The 14,961-nt window shown below is 35.8% G+C and overlaps 1 protein-coding gene across 1 annotated transcript in view; it reads left to right on the forward strand.

The window, feature by feature from the left end:
* RADX (RPA1 related single stranded DNA binding protein, X-linked) overlaps positions 1-7,779 on the forward strand; it is a 54,262-nt gene extending 46,483 nt beyond the window's left edge. The window contains exon 14 of the mRNA XM_045538118.1: positions 6,474-7,779. Coding sequence (XP_045394074.1) covers positions 6,474-6,604 — 131 coding nt within the window. The 3' untranslated portion in view covers positions 6,605-7,779. The remainder of the gene's footprint in view (positions 1-6,473) is intronic.
* The last annotated feature ends 7,182 nt before the right edge of the window (positions 7,780-14,961 follow it).

Below are 14,961 nucleotides of genomic sequence, written 5' to 3' on the forward strand. Positions count from 1 at the left end.
TAACACAGCTAGAATTTGAAACCAGATCTGATTCCACATTTTTCCATTCCTTTCATGATTCTAAATTGAAAGATAAAAATAGTTACATAGAGATATAATACAGTGACTCATACTAGAACACTAGTGTCATCTTTCAAACATTTTTTTATAAACTAGCTTCTTTTTTATTACAAAAACTATACATGTTAATAATTTAAAAATTCAAACAGTACAGAAAGGTACTAGGTAAAAGTGAAAGTTCCCCTCTTTGCCTTCCCAGATCCAGTCCATTCCAACATCCCACTCACCTACTCTTTGGAAATAACCAATATTCTTTGAATCCTTTGAGAAAGTACTTTTGCATACAACAGTATACATTCATTCTCATTCTCTCTCTCTCTCTCTCTCTCTCTCTCTCTCTCAAGTAACATATACAAATAGAATTGGAAAACATATGATTCCATAACCAGCATATTCCCTTTGACAGTATATCTTGGATATATTTCATATTAGTATACAGAGAGCTACCTCATTCTTTTTAATAACTACAAACTATTTCACTGGGTGAATGTACCAAAGTTTATTTAACCCATCCTCTACTGATGGACATTTAGATTGTTTTTGTTTTTCCTATTAGCAAATAGTACTGCAGTGAATATACTTATGTGTATGTACATATATAAAATCTATGTACATGCATACAAATATATCTGTAATGTACATGCATACAAATATACCTGTAAGATGAATTACTACAAGATAAGTCACTGACTCAAAATGCATGTACATTTAAAATTTTGGTAAATAATGTCCAGTTGTTCTCCAAAAAGGTTATACTTAATTCACGCTTGAACCAAAAGCAAGAGTGCCACTTTACTCACACCCTAGTAAACACTAGGTATTATTGGTCTTATTAATCTTTTGCAGACTGATAGGCAAAAAACAATATGTCATTATTTTGATTTGCATTTCTTAATTGTTTCTGAGCTAGCAAATCTTTATATGTTTTTTGGCCATTTATATTTTTTTCCTTCTGTAACTTTCTAGAGCTTTCTATGCTAGTTTTATTTTTTTCACTTTTAGTGTCTTTTTTCTTATTAATTTGTAAGTTCTCTTTGGATATTAAAGAAATTAACCCTTTATCAGGTGTTACAAATACTTTTACCCCATTTGACATTTATTCAATGGGAGGTTTGTTTTAGTATTTTATTAATAAGTAATTTTATTTGTATATGCTCAAATATATCAGCTTTTTATCTTGTGGCTGCTGGTTTTATGTCATACTCAGAAAGGCATCACTCAATTCAAAACTACTTTTTTAAATTCTCTATGTCTTTTTTGGTACTTTAATAGCTTCATTATATTTACTCATATTTTTATTATGATAAAATATATATAACAAAATTTACTATTTTAACCATTTTTAAGTGTACTATTCAGTGACATTAAGTACATTCACAATATTGTGCAATCATCACCACTATCCATTTTCAGAGTGTTTTCATCATCCCAAACAGAAACTCTGTACCCATTAAACAGTAACTCCCCATTCTGCCTCTCCCCAGCCCCTGGTAACTGCTATTCCACTTTCAGTCTTTATGAATTTGCCTATTTCAGTATTTCATGCAAATGTAATAATACACTATTTGTCCTTTTATGTCTGGCTTGTTTCACTTAGCATAACATTTTCAAGGTTCATCCATGTTGTAACATAATCAGAATTTCATTCCTTTTTATTACTGAATAATATTACATTGTGTGTATATGCCACATTTTGTTTATCCATTCATCTGTTAATGGACATTTGAGTTGTTTCCATGTTTTAACTATTGTGAATAATTCTGCTATGAACATTGGTGAATGAGTATCTGCTTTGAGTCCCTGCTTTCACTTCTTTTGGATAAATACCTAGGAGTGGAATTGCTGGATCATATGGTAATTCTGTGTTTAACTTTTTGAGGAAATCACAAACTTTTCCACAGCAGTTGCACTATTTTTTTTTTATATTTCTACCAGCAATGCATGAGAATTCCAGTTTCTCCACATCCTCACCAACACTTTTTTCTGTTGGTTTTTATAACAGCTATCCTAATGGATGTAAAGTTGTATTTCACTGTAGTTTTGATTTACATTTCCCTAATTTCTAATGATGTTGAGCATCTTTTCATGTGCTTGTTGTCCCTTTGTATATTTTCTTTGGAAAAATGTCTATTCAAGTCCTTTGCCCATTTTTGAATTAGATTTGAGTTTTTTGGGGGGAGGGTTGTTTTATTTTTTGAGACAGTGGCATCTGGCTATAGCCCAGGCTGGAGGCAGTGGCACCATCATAGCTCACTGCAAATTCGAACTACTGGGTTCTAGTCATCCTCCTTCCTCAGCCTCCCAAGCAGCTGGGACTACAGGTGCACACAACTACACCTAGCTAGTTTCTTTGTTTTTTGTAGAGATGGGGTCTTGCTTTGTTGCACAGGCTGGTCTCCAACTCCTGGCCTCAAGTGATCCTCCCACCTGGGCCTCCGAAAGTGCTGGTATTACCGGTGTGAGCCACCACACCCGGCCTAAGATTTTGTGGGTATTTTGGTGTTGATATGGCTTCATTTTCCAACTTAAAATTTTTATCCATTTGGATTTTTGTGTAGAGAGTGAGATAAGTTTATATTTTATATTTTTTTCCAAATAGTTAGCCATTTACCCCAAATCATTCATTGACTAATGCTTACTGATATGATGTCCTACTTGGTGTCATCTTTAATTATAAAGTACAAGGGTATCTAGTCCTTCCACCTCCTTGAAAGCATTACCATTGATACATGTCTCCTAAGTATAGCATAATGTGGAAGAGTTTTAACACATTTAAGAAAATAATTTTATTACTCTCTAGGTAGTCAGAGTTTCCCATATTATTTTCAGAGACAGGAATACCACACTGTTTTACAAGATAGGTTGGTCTATGCTGCAGTTACAAAGCAACTCTAAAGTCACAATGACTTAATGAAAGTTTATTTTTTGCTCAAGTCTAATGCAATCAGTCATCAGTTCTCTTCCCAGCGATCATTCAGGAATCCAGCCTGCTTCCATCTTGTTGCTGCCCCAGCAGGAACAAATGGCTTCTAGGTTATCAAGGCAGAGGAAGAAATATGGAGGAGACCCTGGCTTTTAATTACACTGGAAAAGAGTGACATCACTTCTGGCTTTTAATTACATTGGAGCAGAAGTGACATCACTTCCACTCACATTCTCATTTGCTAGAACTCAGTTACATGATCCTAACTAGCTATAAGGAAGGCCAGGACACTTTGTTTTCCCCTGTGACCAAGAATAGAAAACAGAGTGGAGAACACATAGCATTGCCTTTGTCACACTTACCCTATGCATTTGTGATGTTCCTCAAAATGTACCATTCTTGTAATTCTAACAATTTAAAATGAAATGTGGAGAACCTCATTTTATAAGTAAAATCTGTAGTTATTTTAAAAGAATTTTTGTGATAGAAATAATAATCATAGCCTAATTTCATAAGTTTGCTTAAGTAAAAATAATCATTGCTAATATTTAATTGAGTGTTTGCTGTGTGTCAGCTACTATTCTAAATGATTTACATATATTTAATCCTCAAAACATTCTTATGATATAGGTACTAGCTAAACAAATTGAAGCATAGAGAGATTGTCATTTGTTCAAAGTTTTTCACAACTAGGCAGAATCACCTAAACAGAAGACTTAACCTATATTTTATGTTTTGGGTAGTAGTTAAGTCATTATTTGTAAAAGTCAATGTATGGTAGCAATTAGAATTATTGAGGTTTAAGTAGTTGCTGTTGGCATCAAATCTGAAGATCTTGAAATCATTCCAAAGCATCTGGATTAAAGTCCATCCCACTCAAAGAAAAAGAAAATTATATAGTACTAGTAGTTGTTATAATATTCTTTGTGCTTTAGTTAACTTGTGCAATTTTAGATCATTCTTTAGATTTTTTTTTTTTTTTTTTTTTTTTGAGACAGAGTCTCGCTCTGTTGCCCGGGCTAGAGTGAGTGCCGTGGCATCAGCCTGGCTCACAGCAACCTCAGACTCCTGGGCTTAAGCGATCCTACTACCTCAGCCTCCCGAGTAGCTGGGACTACAGGCATGAGCCACCATGCCCGGCTAATTTTTTGTATATATATTTTTAGTTGGCCAGATAATTTCTTTCTATCTTTAGTAGAGACGGGGTCTCACTCTTGCTCAGGCTGGTCTCGAACTCCTGACCTTGAGCAATCCACCCGCCTCGGCCTCCCAGAGCTAGGATTACAGGCGTGAGCCACCGCGCCCGGCCTATTCTTTAGATTTTTAATGTGTCTAGCAGAGGTGGATTTACTGTGATGCTAATGAAACCTTAAGCTTGCATCGGTCCCTTTTAAGGCCCTTTTGATATTCTTGTATATTTTGTATTTTTTCATAACATGGGGTTCCCAAATAATATACCCTTCAGGCCCCACAAAACCTAGATCCCCTCCTGGATTTTAGCACAGTTTTGTAGGGATGGAGCTCTAGCATATAAGGTTAAAAGCACATGCCTCGGAAGAAGACTATCTAGATTAGAATCACCATGTGACTTGCTTGTTACTTAACCTCTAAGTGGTTTAATTTTTTCCTATTTAAAATAAAGTCTTTTTGTGTATAGCCACTGAAGTCTGTGATCCATTAGCTTAGCAGTGGTCAGCTAGTGTTTTGACAGTTTCCTTAAACAATGGAGCCAAGAAATGGGAAAAAGAAAAAAGAAAAAAACATACTCTCCCAGTTTTTGCAGATTGTCCCTCTGTGGTGGCACTCCTTCAACATTTAGCCAGGCCATTTACAACTCTTCCTTAGCCTTCACTTCCTGCTTACTCAGAGCCTGAAGGTCAGCCAGAGGTGAATGATCAGAGTCTTCTCAGGCCTTTTCTGAATATTTGTCCAGCCCTGGGTATGCATATGGCCTTCTTGATTTCCCAGTGTACATAGGAGCTTTTAAAAAGCCCTTATTCCCCAATATATCTCTTTTCCTGTTGTTTTCCTGTCCAGGCTTTTTTGTTCTGTTTATTGCTTGTCTCAGCTTTAAAACTACCCAACTGCCCTGGCCAATACTTTTGCTTTTTTTATATGCTTTCAACAAAGTTGCCACCAGGAAAGCCACCCCAGCTATGGGAATGCTCCAAACTAGGTGAAACAAAAGCAAACTCTTTCATCTGTCCTTGAGAGAGCTGGTGGACAGGTCAAACACACACCCGTATCTTCAAGCTGGGTGCAGTGGCTCATGCCTGTAATCACAACACTCGGGAGGCTGAGGGGGGAGGATCATTTGAGGCCATGAGTTTGAGACCAGCCTGGGCAACATAGTGAGATCTCATCTCTAAAAAAAAATAAGAAAAAACTAGTTGGGTGTGGTGGCACGTGCCTGTAGTCCCAGCTATTCTGAAGGCTGAGGCAGGAGGATTGCTGGAGCCCAGGAGTTTGAAGCTGCTGTGAGCTATGATCACGCCACTGCACTCCAGCCTGGACAACAGAGGAGACGCCATCTCTTAAAAAATAAAAACACAAACACATCTTTGAAAATAAGATCTGCATTGCTGCCTTTGGTACTATCAACCTGCACGAAGAGTGCAAGCTGCCATCTTCGTTGCTGCTGCTTATCTGGAGAGGGAGGGGTGGTAGGCAGGCTGTGAGACACCACAGCACCCTCTTCCCACAGTGCTGCAGTTTCTTTCTCTATTAATTTTTCCCAGGTTCTTCTAAGTTTTGGTCTAGATTCCAGAGTTCTGTAAAAGTTGATTCAGAGAGTTTATAAACTTATAAGTTTACCAGCTTATAAGATGCTTTGAAGAGGGGCAGAACCCTAGAGTTCCCTACTCTGCTATTTTCAGTGATGTCACTCACCTGATTGATTTTTGATAGAGCTTATTGAGAGTATGCAAAGCTAAATTTTAGTTAACAAAGTTGCTTCAGAGGAAATACACTTTAAAAGAAGCTTCAATTAAACATACACACATATACACACACATATACACACATGTAATTAAAATATATAAGGTACGTATGTATTGCTCTACTTTCTGGCTTGTAGATTTTACAAAAAATTGATAATTGAATTTCAAAATAAAATTTATCTTTGCATTTCTTGGAAGTGTAACAATAAACTGTTTATTTGGAACCTTCTAAGTGACCTTGAAGATATGTAGATTTACTTTTCTCCACCAAAAACAAAACAAAACAAAAAAACCCCAAAAACTAAATATAGCTTTGGCGTATCAGTCTATGTCTTGACATTATCGGTCCATCTGTTTGATGTGTTCAACTTAATCTGCAGAAGTTACTATATCATAACTTTGGTAAATGCATGTGATAAATTGGAAGGAAGAGGGAGAAGATGAAGAACAGTGTTAATATTGTCAGAAAAAAGTCATCAGCTTATATGATACTAAATCCAAGTAAATATTTAACTATTTTACAGTACTTACCATCTGCTTTTTACTTTTAGGTGATATTATAAAAGCAGCAACTGCACTGGATAAAGCCCATATCATCGGTATCTTGGATATCTGTAATTTGGGTAACAATAAAGTGGAAGTGTATTTGCATAAAATTTATAGCCCAAAGAATACTTCTTAAAAATTAAAAAATGAAATTATTACAAATTATAAAGAAGGCATTGCTTTAAAGATATTCTGTCACTTTGTTGGTAATTTCATTAACTGTTTTCAGCAAAAATGTTACATGGGTTCTAAAGTTAAGTAGTTTTATGTTCATCTTGTATTTGGAGCTAACACAATGCATTCTAGATTCATGATTGAAAACAAGGTCATCGAAATAATTTCTGTGTATTGGGAAATCTACCTTACTTATGTGTGACTCTTATCCTGACTTATAATAATTTATGTTCACTGTTCCATTTGTGAAGTGTACTTTTATTCTAAAGCCTCAGTATAAGGCATCCTAACTTATAAGAGTAACTTTTCTTGGAGATTTAACATCCTTCCAATTTTATCCACATATAATGAGAAATTATAAATTGCCAATTTGAAGGTTAAATTCTCCTAAAGTGATCAACCTGCATTTCTCACAACCAAGGTAGTTTCTAGCATTTGCAAAAGCACACCTGAATTGTTGTGGTCCACTTGCCCCTGGTCTTTTGTTTGGCCAGTTGTAAAACGAGTATGCTGAATTAAATTGTGTTAAGGTTTTTCCACCCCATATTGTGACTTTGTATGCTTTGAATTTCTCACTATTTTGACCAGCGTGTTGAGATGTTAAAGCCAGAGGCTTAAGTATGCCTATATTCTTGCTGTATTTGTTTGTAGCTTCAATATATGTAATGTGAGTTTTAATAGTGAAATTTCTATCTCATATTAACATTTCAAGTGCTTGTATGGAAAGTGGAAAACAGTAACTAAGGGAATTGATTTTATTCTGGTTGTCTGTAATACTTCATTTTAAATGTAAATGGCCACTCTGCATTTGCAAGTCTCTGTGGTTGACATCTGTGTGGTTTTAGATGAGCCAAAATGACCATCAGATGGATTTAAAGATTATTCTGTATCCAGATAAATCTGATCCAGCTAAGCTATTAACTTGTGGGATTTTCTTGTGGCCCTATAGTTCTATGACTTCATTTGCTATACATTTTAAATGTGTTGGGCAACCTACAACCCTAAAGATATATTGCAATTTGTTCATAAATGTTTTTGGTCTTTTATTCTTTATAATTGTGTTTAAATGTTAATTAAAATAGTGGATTCTTGTTGTGTTACAGTTTTAAGTGTGTTATTAAAGAAGTTAAAATGCAACAACTTTTTTGGTCTCCTGTCTCATTTTGAATGTATTTGATGTGTTTCCTCCCTATTTTTGGCCTATGTATGTACTTGCTAAATGAGCCAAGATGATCCTTTCATATGGGTTTAAAGACTGTTTTAAAAACAAATCTGAAATATATTAGCTGTTTTTAAAATGATATGCACATTTTCAGTGAAAATCAAGCAGCATTTTTTAAGCAACTCAAGTACCTCTGATGCTATTCTAAGGTTATTATATCTGACTTCTAGTAGCTTAAGATCTAGAAGGTGCCCCTAACAAGGTTTTAATGATCTATTTTGTAGATGGAGGAACTGAAAGAGAAAAACACAAAATGACAATATAAAATAGTCAAGACAAATTATAAGGTTAAGCTTATACAGTAAAGTCTGTTTCTTTAAACTCTAGTTTGAGCACAAAGTAAAAGGTTTGAATAATAATCAATTTTCACTGTGATATAAACTCTAAACCATGAGGCTCATAAAATAATGAGCCAAATTGTTATTGCATATATCTAAATATTGGAGTGTCCACTCTGTGCCAAGCACTGGGTTAGCACTAAGAACACAATACAATATAAGCAAAAACAGACATGGCCTCTACCCTCATGGAACTTACAAAAGTTGTGGAAGAGAAAGACATTCAAATAAATTGCACAAACATGTGAGATAAATGTGATAAAGGAAAGGTATGTGGTTTATGTTAGAGCTTTTTAATGAAGAAGGGGCACTAGGAAAGTTTTTCCTGAGGAAGTGAACTTGAAGTATAAAGGACTTGAAGCAGAAGGTATGCTTGAGGAATTAAATAAGGTCTGGAGTGTAGAAAGTGAGTTACAAGATGAGACAGGCAAATAGACAAGGGTTCTTGCAAGACTGTACAGAGTCTTATAGGCCATGGTAAAGACTTTAGTTTGTATCTTTAAAGCACTGGGAAGCCATTGAATGGTTTGTGGCCACTATCATGTTTTAGAATGATCATTGTCTGCTGGAAGGAGAATGGATTACAAGGAGGTTGGCAGATTGTGCTAGTTGAACCCCAATACCTGTTCTCTTCTTCTATAGCAATAAATCCAATTTTTAGCTGAGTATGTGACTACCTAAAATAAAGAATACCTTTCCCTGCTTCCTTTGTGGCTAGATATGGCTTTGTACTAAGTTCTGACCAATGAGAGTGAGCATAGGTGATACGTACAATTTCTGAACCATTCCCTCAAAGGACAGCTAATGGGTGCAGTGTGCACCATCTGGAGGATGGACATGCTTGAAGCTCTGACTCAGGTGGGGCAAAGGCAATGTATGTAACCTAAACATTTCTACCCCTGTAATATGCTGAAATAGAAAAAATTAAATAATTATTATTTTTTTTTTTTAAAAAGGGAATGCTCTCTTTCCCTCCCTTCCCCATTCTGCTGGCTATAACGTGAGCATGGTGGTGAGACATCTTGGATCATGCAGAGAAGAGCAACACCCTACCGATGGCAAAGTAACCAGCAGGTAGGAACTTAGGTCCCTGTCATTGTGGAGCTGCCATACCAGCTTTGTACCGCTTACCTCTTTTGGCTGTTGTATGAGAAAAAAATAAACTTCTAGCTTGTTTAAGCCACCATTATTTTGAGTCTCTGAACAGAAATCTAACCTGTATCCTACTAATGCAAGAGGCAAAACTGAAAGCAAGGGGATTAGGTAGGTGACAAATGAGATTGAGAGAAGTGGATATAGTCAATATAACTTTTGAAGGTAACATTAAAATACAGATTTTATTGTTACAGTTAAAATACAGATTTTAAAGGTAATAAGTACCTTTATTAAGGCACTTAAGTACAAGTAATTGAAAAAGTCTAGTAATATTTAATGTTTGAAACAGTACTATATAGCAATGGTTCTCAAACTTGGCTTCATATTGGCATCACCTGGGAAGTCTCAAAAATTACTATACCTGAGACTAACCCCCAATTATCTGGGGTGCAGCCTGGGCGTCAGAATAGTTAAAAGCTCCCGAGAGATTTTAATGTGCACATAAGTTTTAGAACCATCAGTATATAGTACTGTTTCAAGCATTTGTTAGTTTTATTAGAGTTCAAGCTTTATACAATACTTTGAACTTAACTTTCCTATTTAGGTGCTACAATTCTGTGTACTCAATACACCCTTGCTATGAATTGTGCTGATGGGAAGGAAAAATTAGAAATTGATAATTTCTAAACAACTTTCATTTTCACAGAGCTCTAGTATGTCAGATCTGGAAAAGACCCTATAGATAAATCCTAATCCAACCTCTTTTATTGTGCAAATGCAGAAAAAGGCCCAGAGAGGTTTTTGTTTTCCCAAGGATATACTAGTTGTTGCAGAGTCAGCACTAGTGGAAACTGTTAGTTTGTAAGATACTTCATAAATGTTCAGAGTACCAGCTAAAGTGCAAGTAAACATCAAACCTTTATAGATTGGAAGTTGAAGCACAATGAGGTTGAAATAAAATGGCAGCAACTAATCTGTCAAAATCAGAACTAGATCAAGTTATCATCCATCATGTACAAGTTGTGTGATCTAAAGTTCTCAAACTTGAAAGTGCATATGAATTACCTGGAGGGCTTATTTAAAGTACAAATTCCTAAGTTTTCCCTCAGATTCTGATTCAGGATTATGGAAGGTGGGACCCAGGAATCTGCATTTTAATAAACTTCCAAGGTATTCTAACGTAGGTAGGTGTTCTGCAGACAAAACTAAAAACACTGAGTTAGCACTTAGACCACTCAACCTCCTGCAAATTACCTTAAGAGTAAAAAAGAAAATTAATTACACTGATGGGTACTTATTATTCCAGGACTCATTTTACTCAACTGCAAATTTTTAAAAACAATTTAAAATTATCTTTGCAAGTTATGACTCACTCTGAAAGCCATAAAAGAAAAACATAAAAGCACTTAGATATAAGATACCAAATAAAGTCATGCACTGACCTCCAGAACAATACCTAATAGTTTAGTGAAATTCTGTGATACACAGTGAAATTCTGTGATACACAGCACTGGCACAAGCTGTTAGGAGAAAGTTGTCATTTTTAAGGCACATAATGATTTAACTTGTACAAAAATATAATGTGAAGATCTGAAACTAGTATGTTAAGATTATTTAATAGGGAGACAGTGTTAAAGGCCCAGGTGTGTCTTTCTACCTTTCTCCATGTTTGTGCATACAGATATATTTCCTTTTAAAGATACAAAGGGGGCTTAGTTTTATTACCAAAATAGAGTCATAGTATATATATTATTCTATAACTTGCCTTTTTTCACTTAAAATGTATATCACGGGCATAAGGTCTTTAATAATATATAATAAAATACCTTTGGCACATTTGCTACAATATTTCCCCAATGTATTGCTGCCCAATTGACATAGTTTGACAATGTTGACTGGGCAAATGTTCCTCTAATTTCTTCCACAGATAAGGTAGCCTGCTCTGCTTTTTCTCAGGGTTTAATAAATACTCAGCTCTGTTTTCTGCTGGTTTTAAAAAAAATTATTAACTTTTTAAAAATGTTATTTAGTCCAACTATAGTTTATTTTGGTGTAGGGTGAGGAGGAAATGAGAAGCCAAACTGATTATTTTTCTCTTTGAACTTACTAACCAATTGTCCCATCACCCTTTATTTAATGGTGCTTTTTTGTGTTTTTATTAATACATCATGGTTGTACTTACTTTGGGGGTACATGTCATATTTTGATACCTGTATTCAATGTGTAATGATCAAATCAGGGTAACTGGACTATCCATCACCTCAAACATTTATCCTTTCTTTGTGCTAGGAACGGTACAATTCTTCTAGCTATTTTGAAATATAGAATAAATTATTAACTATAATTTTCCTACTGTACTATCAAATACTAGAAGGTATTCCTTCTATCTAACTGTATTTTTGTACCCATTAACCAACTTTTCCTCTCCCCTTCCTCCCTTCCCTTCCCAGCCTCTGGTAATCACCTGGGAGACATTGGAAGGGGATTGAACCAGGTGACTTTTTACTTTGTGTATCTTTGTCCTGAATCGGTTCTCTTGGTATCACAAGCATATATTACTTTTATAACTTGAAAAAAAATAGAATTTTAATTTTAATGATATGAAAAACACCTAAGGACAAAGAATATCTAACCAAAAATAAGGAAGAGAAGAAATGTAACTTTATGAAAAGAAATGGTCAGCCTCAGCCAGGCGCAGTGGCTCACGCCTGTAATCCTAGCACTCTGGGAGGCCAAGGCGGGAGGATCATTTGAGCTCAGGAGTTCAAGACCAGCCTGAGCAAGAGCGAGACCCCGTCTCTACTAAAAATAGAAAGAAATTGTATGGACAGCTAAAAATATATATAGAAAAATTAGCCGGGCATGGTGGCACATGCCTGTAGTCCCATCTACTCGGGAGGCTGAGGCAGGAGGATCGCTTGAGCCCAGGAGTTTGAGGTTGCTGTGAGCTAGGCTGACGCCACGGCACTCTACTCAGGGCAACGGAGTGAAACCCTATCTCAAAAAAAAGAAAAAAGAAATGTTCAGCCTCACTAGTAATCAAAGAAATACAAATGAAAGTAAAGTATTTTTGATTACTAAGTTAGTAAAAGTATTTCAAAATGATGACCAAGGCAAGGGAAAAGAAGATGAAACCAGCATAATCATGCAACATGCGTTGTTCTAACCCATTTGAAAAGCAAATTGGCAAAATGCATTAAGATTTTTCAAATGTTCAAATCTTCAACCTATTAAATCCACTGGAAATATATCCTAGGATATAATCTTAAATAGAGAAAAAATGGTTGTACAAAAAATGATAACAGCAAAAACTATTGTTTAAAGTTTTGATCAAATGAACAAAAATGGAATGACAAAGTAAACTGAGGTAGATCCATTAATGGAATTTTATATATCTAATAAAGCATTATCTACAAAGATTATAGAATAAAATGTAAAATGCTTGAGACATATAGTCAAATTTTTAAAATTTAAAAATATGTAGCTATAACTGTAAGAAAAAAACTCTCTACATAAAATAATGAAGTCTTAAAAAACAAAATTATTTAACAAAATTTGACTTCTAATGGATTTAGCTAACTTCTCACTAATCTGTTTTTAAACTATTTCATGAGAAGTTTTTCTTTAAGGAGCAATTTAATAACTGGTGGAAAAGTCAAATCAAATTTCTGTGACTTTCCTAATTATTTGAATGTTGAATGCTGATACTGAATTTATCACAAATGACTGTCCATCAGCAATCAGCAAGCTAATGGCTTTGACAATGATATTTATAATAACAGTAATAACATTTCTGTTTTCAGTCTGATGATGTTTGTTGTCTAGTGAATATAGGCTTTATTATGATCTTTTTTTTTTTTTTGAGACAGAGTCTCACTTTGTTGCCCAGGCTAGAGTGAGTGCCGTGGCATCAGCCTAGCTCACAGCAACCTCAGACTCCTGGGCTTAAGCGATCCTACTGCCTCAGCCTCCCGAGTAGCTGGGACTACAGGCATGAGCCACCATGCCCGGCTAATTTTTTTGTATATATATTTTTAGTTGGCCAGATAATTTCTTTCTATTTTTGGTAGAGACGGGGTCTCACTCTTGCTCAGGCTGGTCTCGAACTCCTGACCTCGAGCGATCCACCCGCCTCGGCCTCCCAGAGCTAGGATTACAGGCGTGAGCCACCGCGCCCGGCCTATTATGATCTTTAAAAACACATCAAAATGGTAGTGCTAATAGCAAAATTACCAACTATTTGTGTTTACTCTTAAATAGACCGTAAGTTAATACACAAGACCTTTAAACTTTTCAGTTCAATTATATGAATTACTAGGTGATTTACTATGTGTAAGATGCTACTAATACCAGGTACTATGGGAGGATACACAGATGAGTAATTGGCAACTATGATGTGATAGAAAGGTTCACATTTGTATTATGCATCTGTTGGGATTTATTCAGCAGGTTTTGCTGCTGATTTCCTGAACTCTTCCCCTCTGTCAGGTGGTGTTAACTATTAGTTTCCCACCTTCAGGGTCCACCCCAGTGCTGATGTCTCAGATGCTTCAGAACAGAAAAGAAGTAGGAGGAAGAAACAACTATCGATCATCTCCATCAACAATGTCTCCTATTTTCTTATTTCCTTTTATTGTGTCCCCTTGGCTCTGGTAGTCTTGCTGATTCCAGACTACTTGCCTTGGACTTTGGACTACCATTATGCCAGCCTTCCTTGTGAACTGGTGGCTTTTTGCTTCTCTGATGCCTGATGCCTGCTTCTCTAATTTGCTGACTCTTGGCCCAGACTCCTGATATCTCTGTTTGTCTTGTTCGTTCCTCTATTCCTTCACCAGCCCTTGGCACACATTGCAATCTCCCTATCCCAGCAATTGGCCCAGCCCAGTTGGCCCATAGCAATATGTGTGCTAGTGCTGATTCAAAACAGAACTTAAAGGAGACAATGAACAAAATTAAGCTGTGTATACATTTGAAAGAACTTAAAATAAAAACTCTAAATGTTAAAAGTTAAACCTTGATACATCATAGTGAGGTTTTTAAAAAAATTAAACCTTGAACAGTCTTTTTTAGAGTATGACACATGGGACATAAAAATTAATGGAATGCAGCAACTCATAGGTATCAATCAACAAATATTTGCGTGCCTACCATGGGCAAGGCACTGTACTTGGAAGGAAAATATCTCTAGACACTAAAATGTTTACTTTCCAACAAATAAACAAAGTAGCAGAAGATATTCCTTGGGGAGCCTGCTAACCAAAAAAAAAAAGAAAAGAAAAGAAAACCCACCAAGAAATTAGAGGAAAAAAGGCAGTACAATCTATTAAAATTACAGATCTTAACTTACTCCTAGCCAAACTGGTTGATAGCATATTTCAGCAGGGCTTGGAAAACCAGTTTAGTGTTTTAGATATTCTGAGAGAGGTGACTTTCAGCTTTGTCACGTGGGATTCCCAAGAGTCCAGTTCCTCATTCCAATCCACTCCTTGTTTATGAAAATGCATTAGCTACAACAGTAAGAAGAAAAAAATTTCACTGCAGGAAGTCATCCAATCCTGATAAGTTGACATGTAGAATAACGTTGATGGTGTTATTTATTCCTAAGGTAGTCCTGGTTAAGGGTTACGTGTGTGTACCGTTGGAGGAGGGGAAGGCAAAGGGGAA

The sequence above is a fragment of the Lemur catta genome, chromosome X (genome assembly GCF_020740605.2).
Source record: "Lemur catta isolate mLemCat1 chromosome X, mLemCat1.pri, whole genome shotgun sequence".
NCBI classification, from domain to species: domain Eukaryota; kingdom Metazoa; phylum Chordata; class Mammalia; order Primates; family Lemuridae; genus Lemur; species Lemur catta.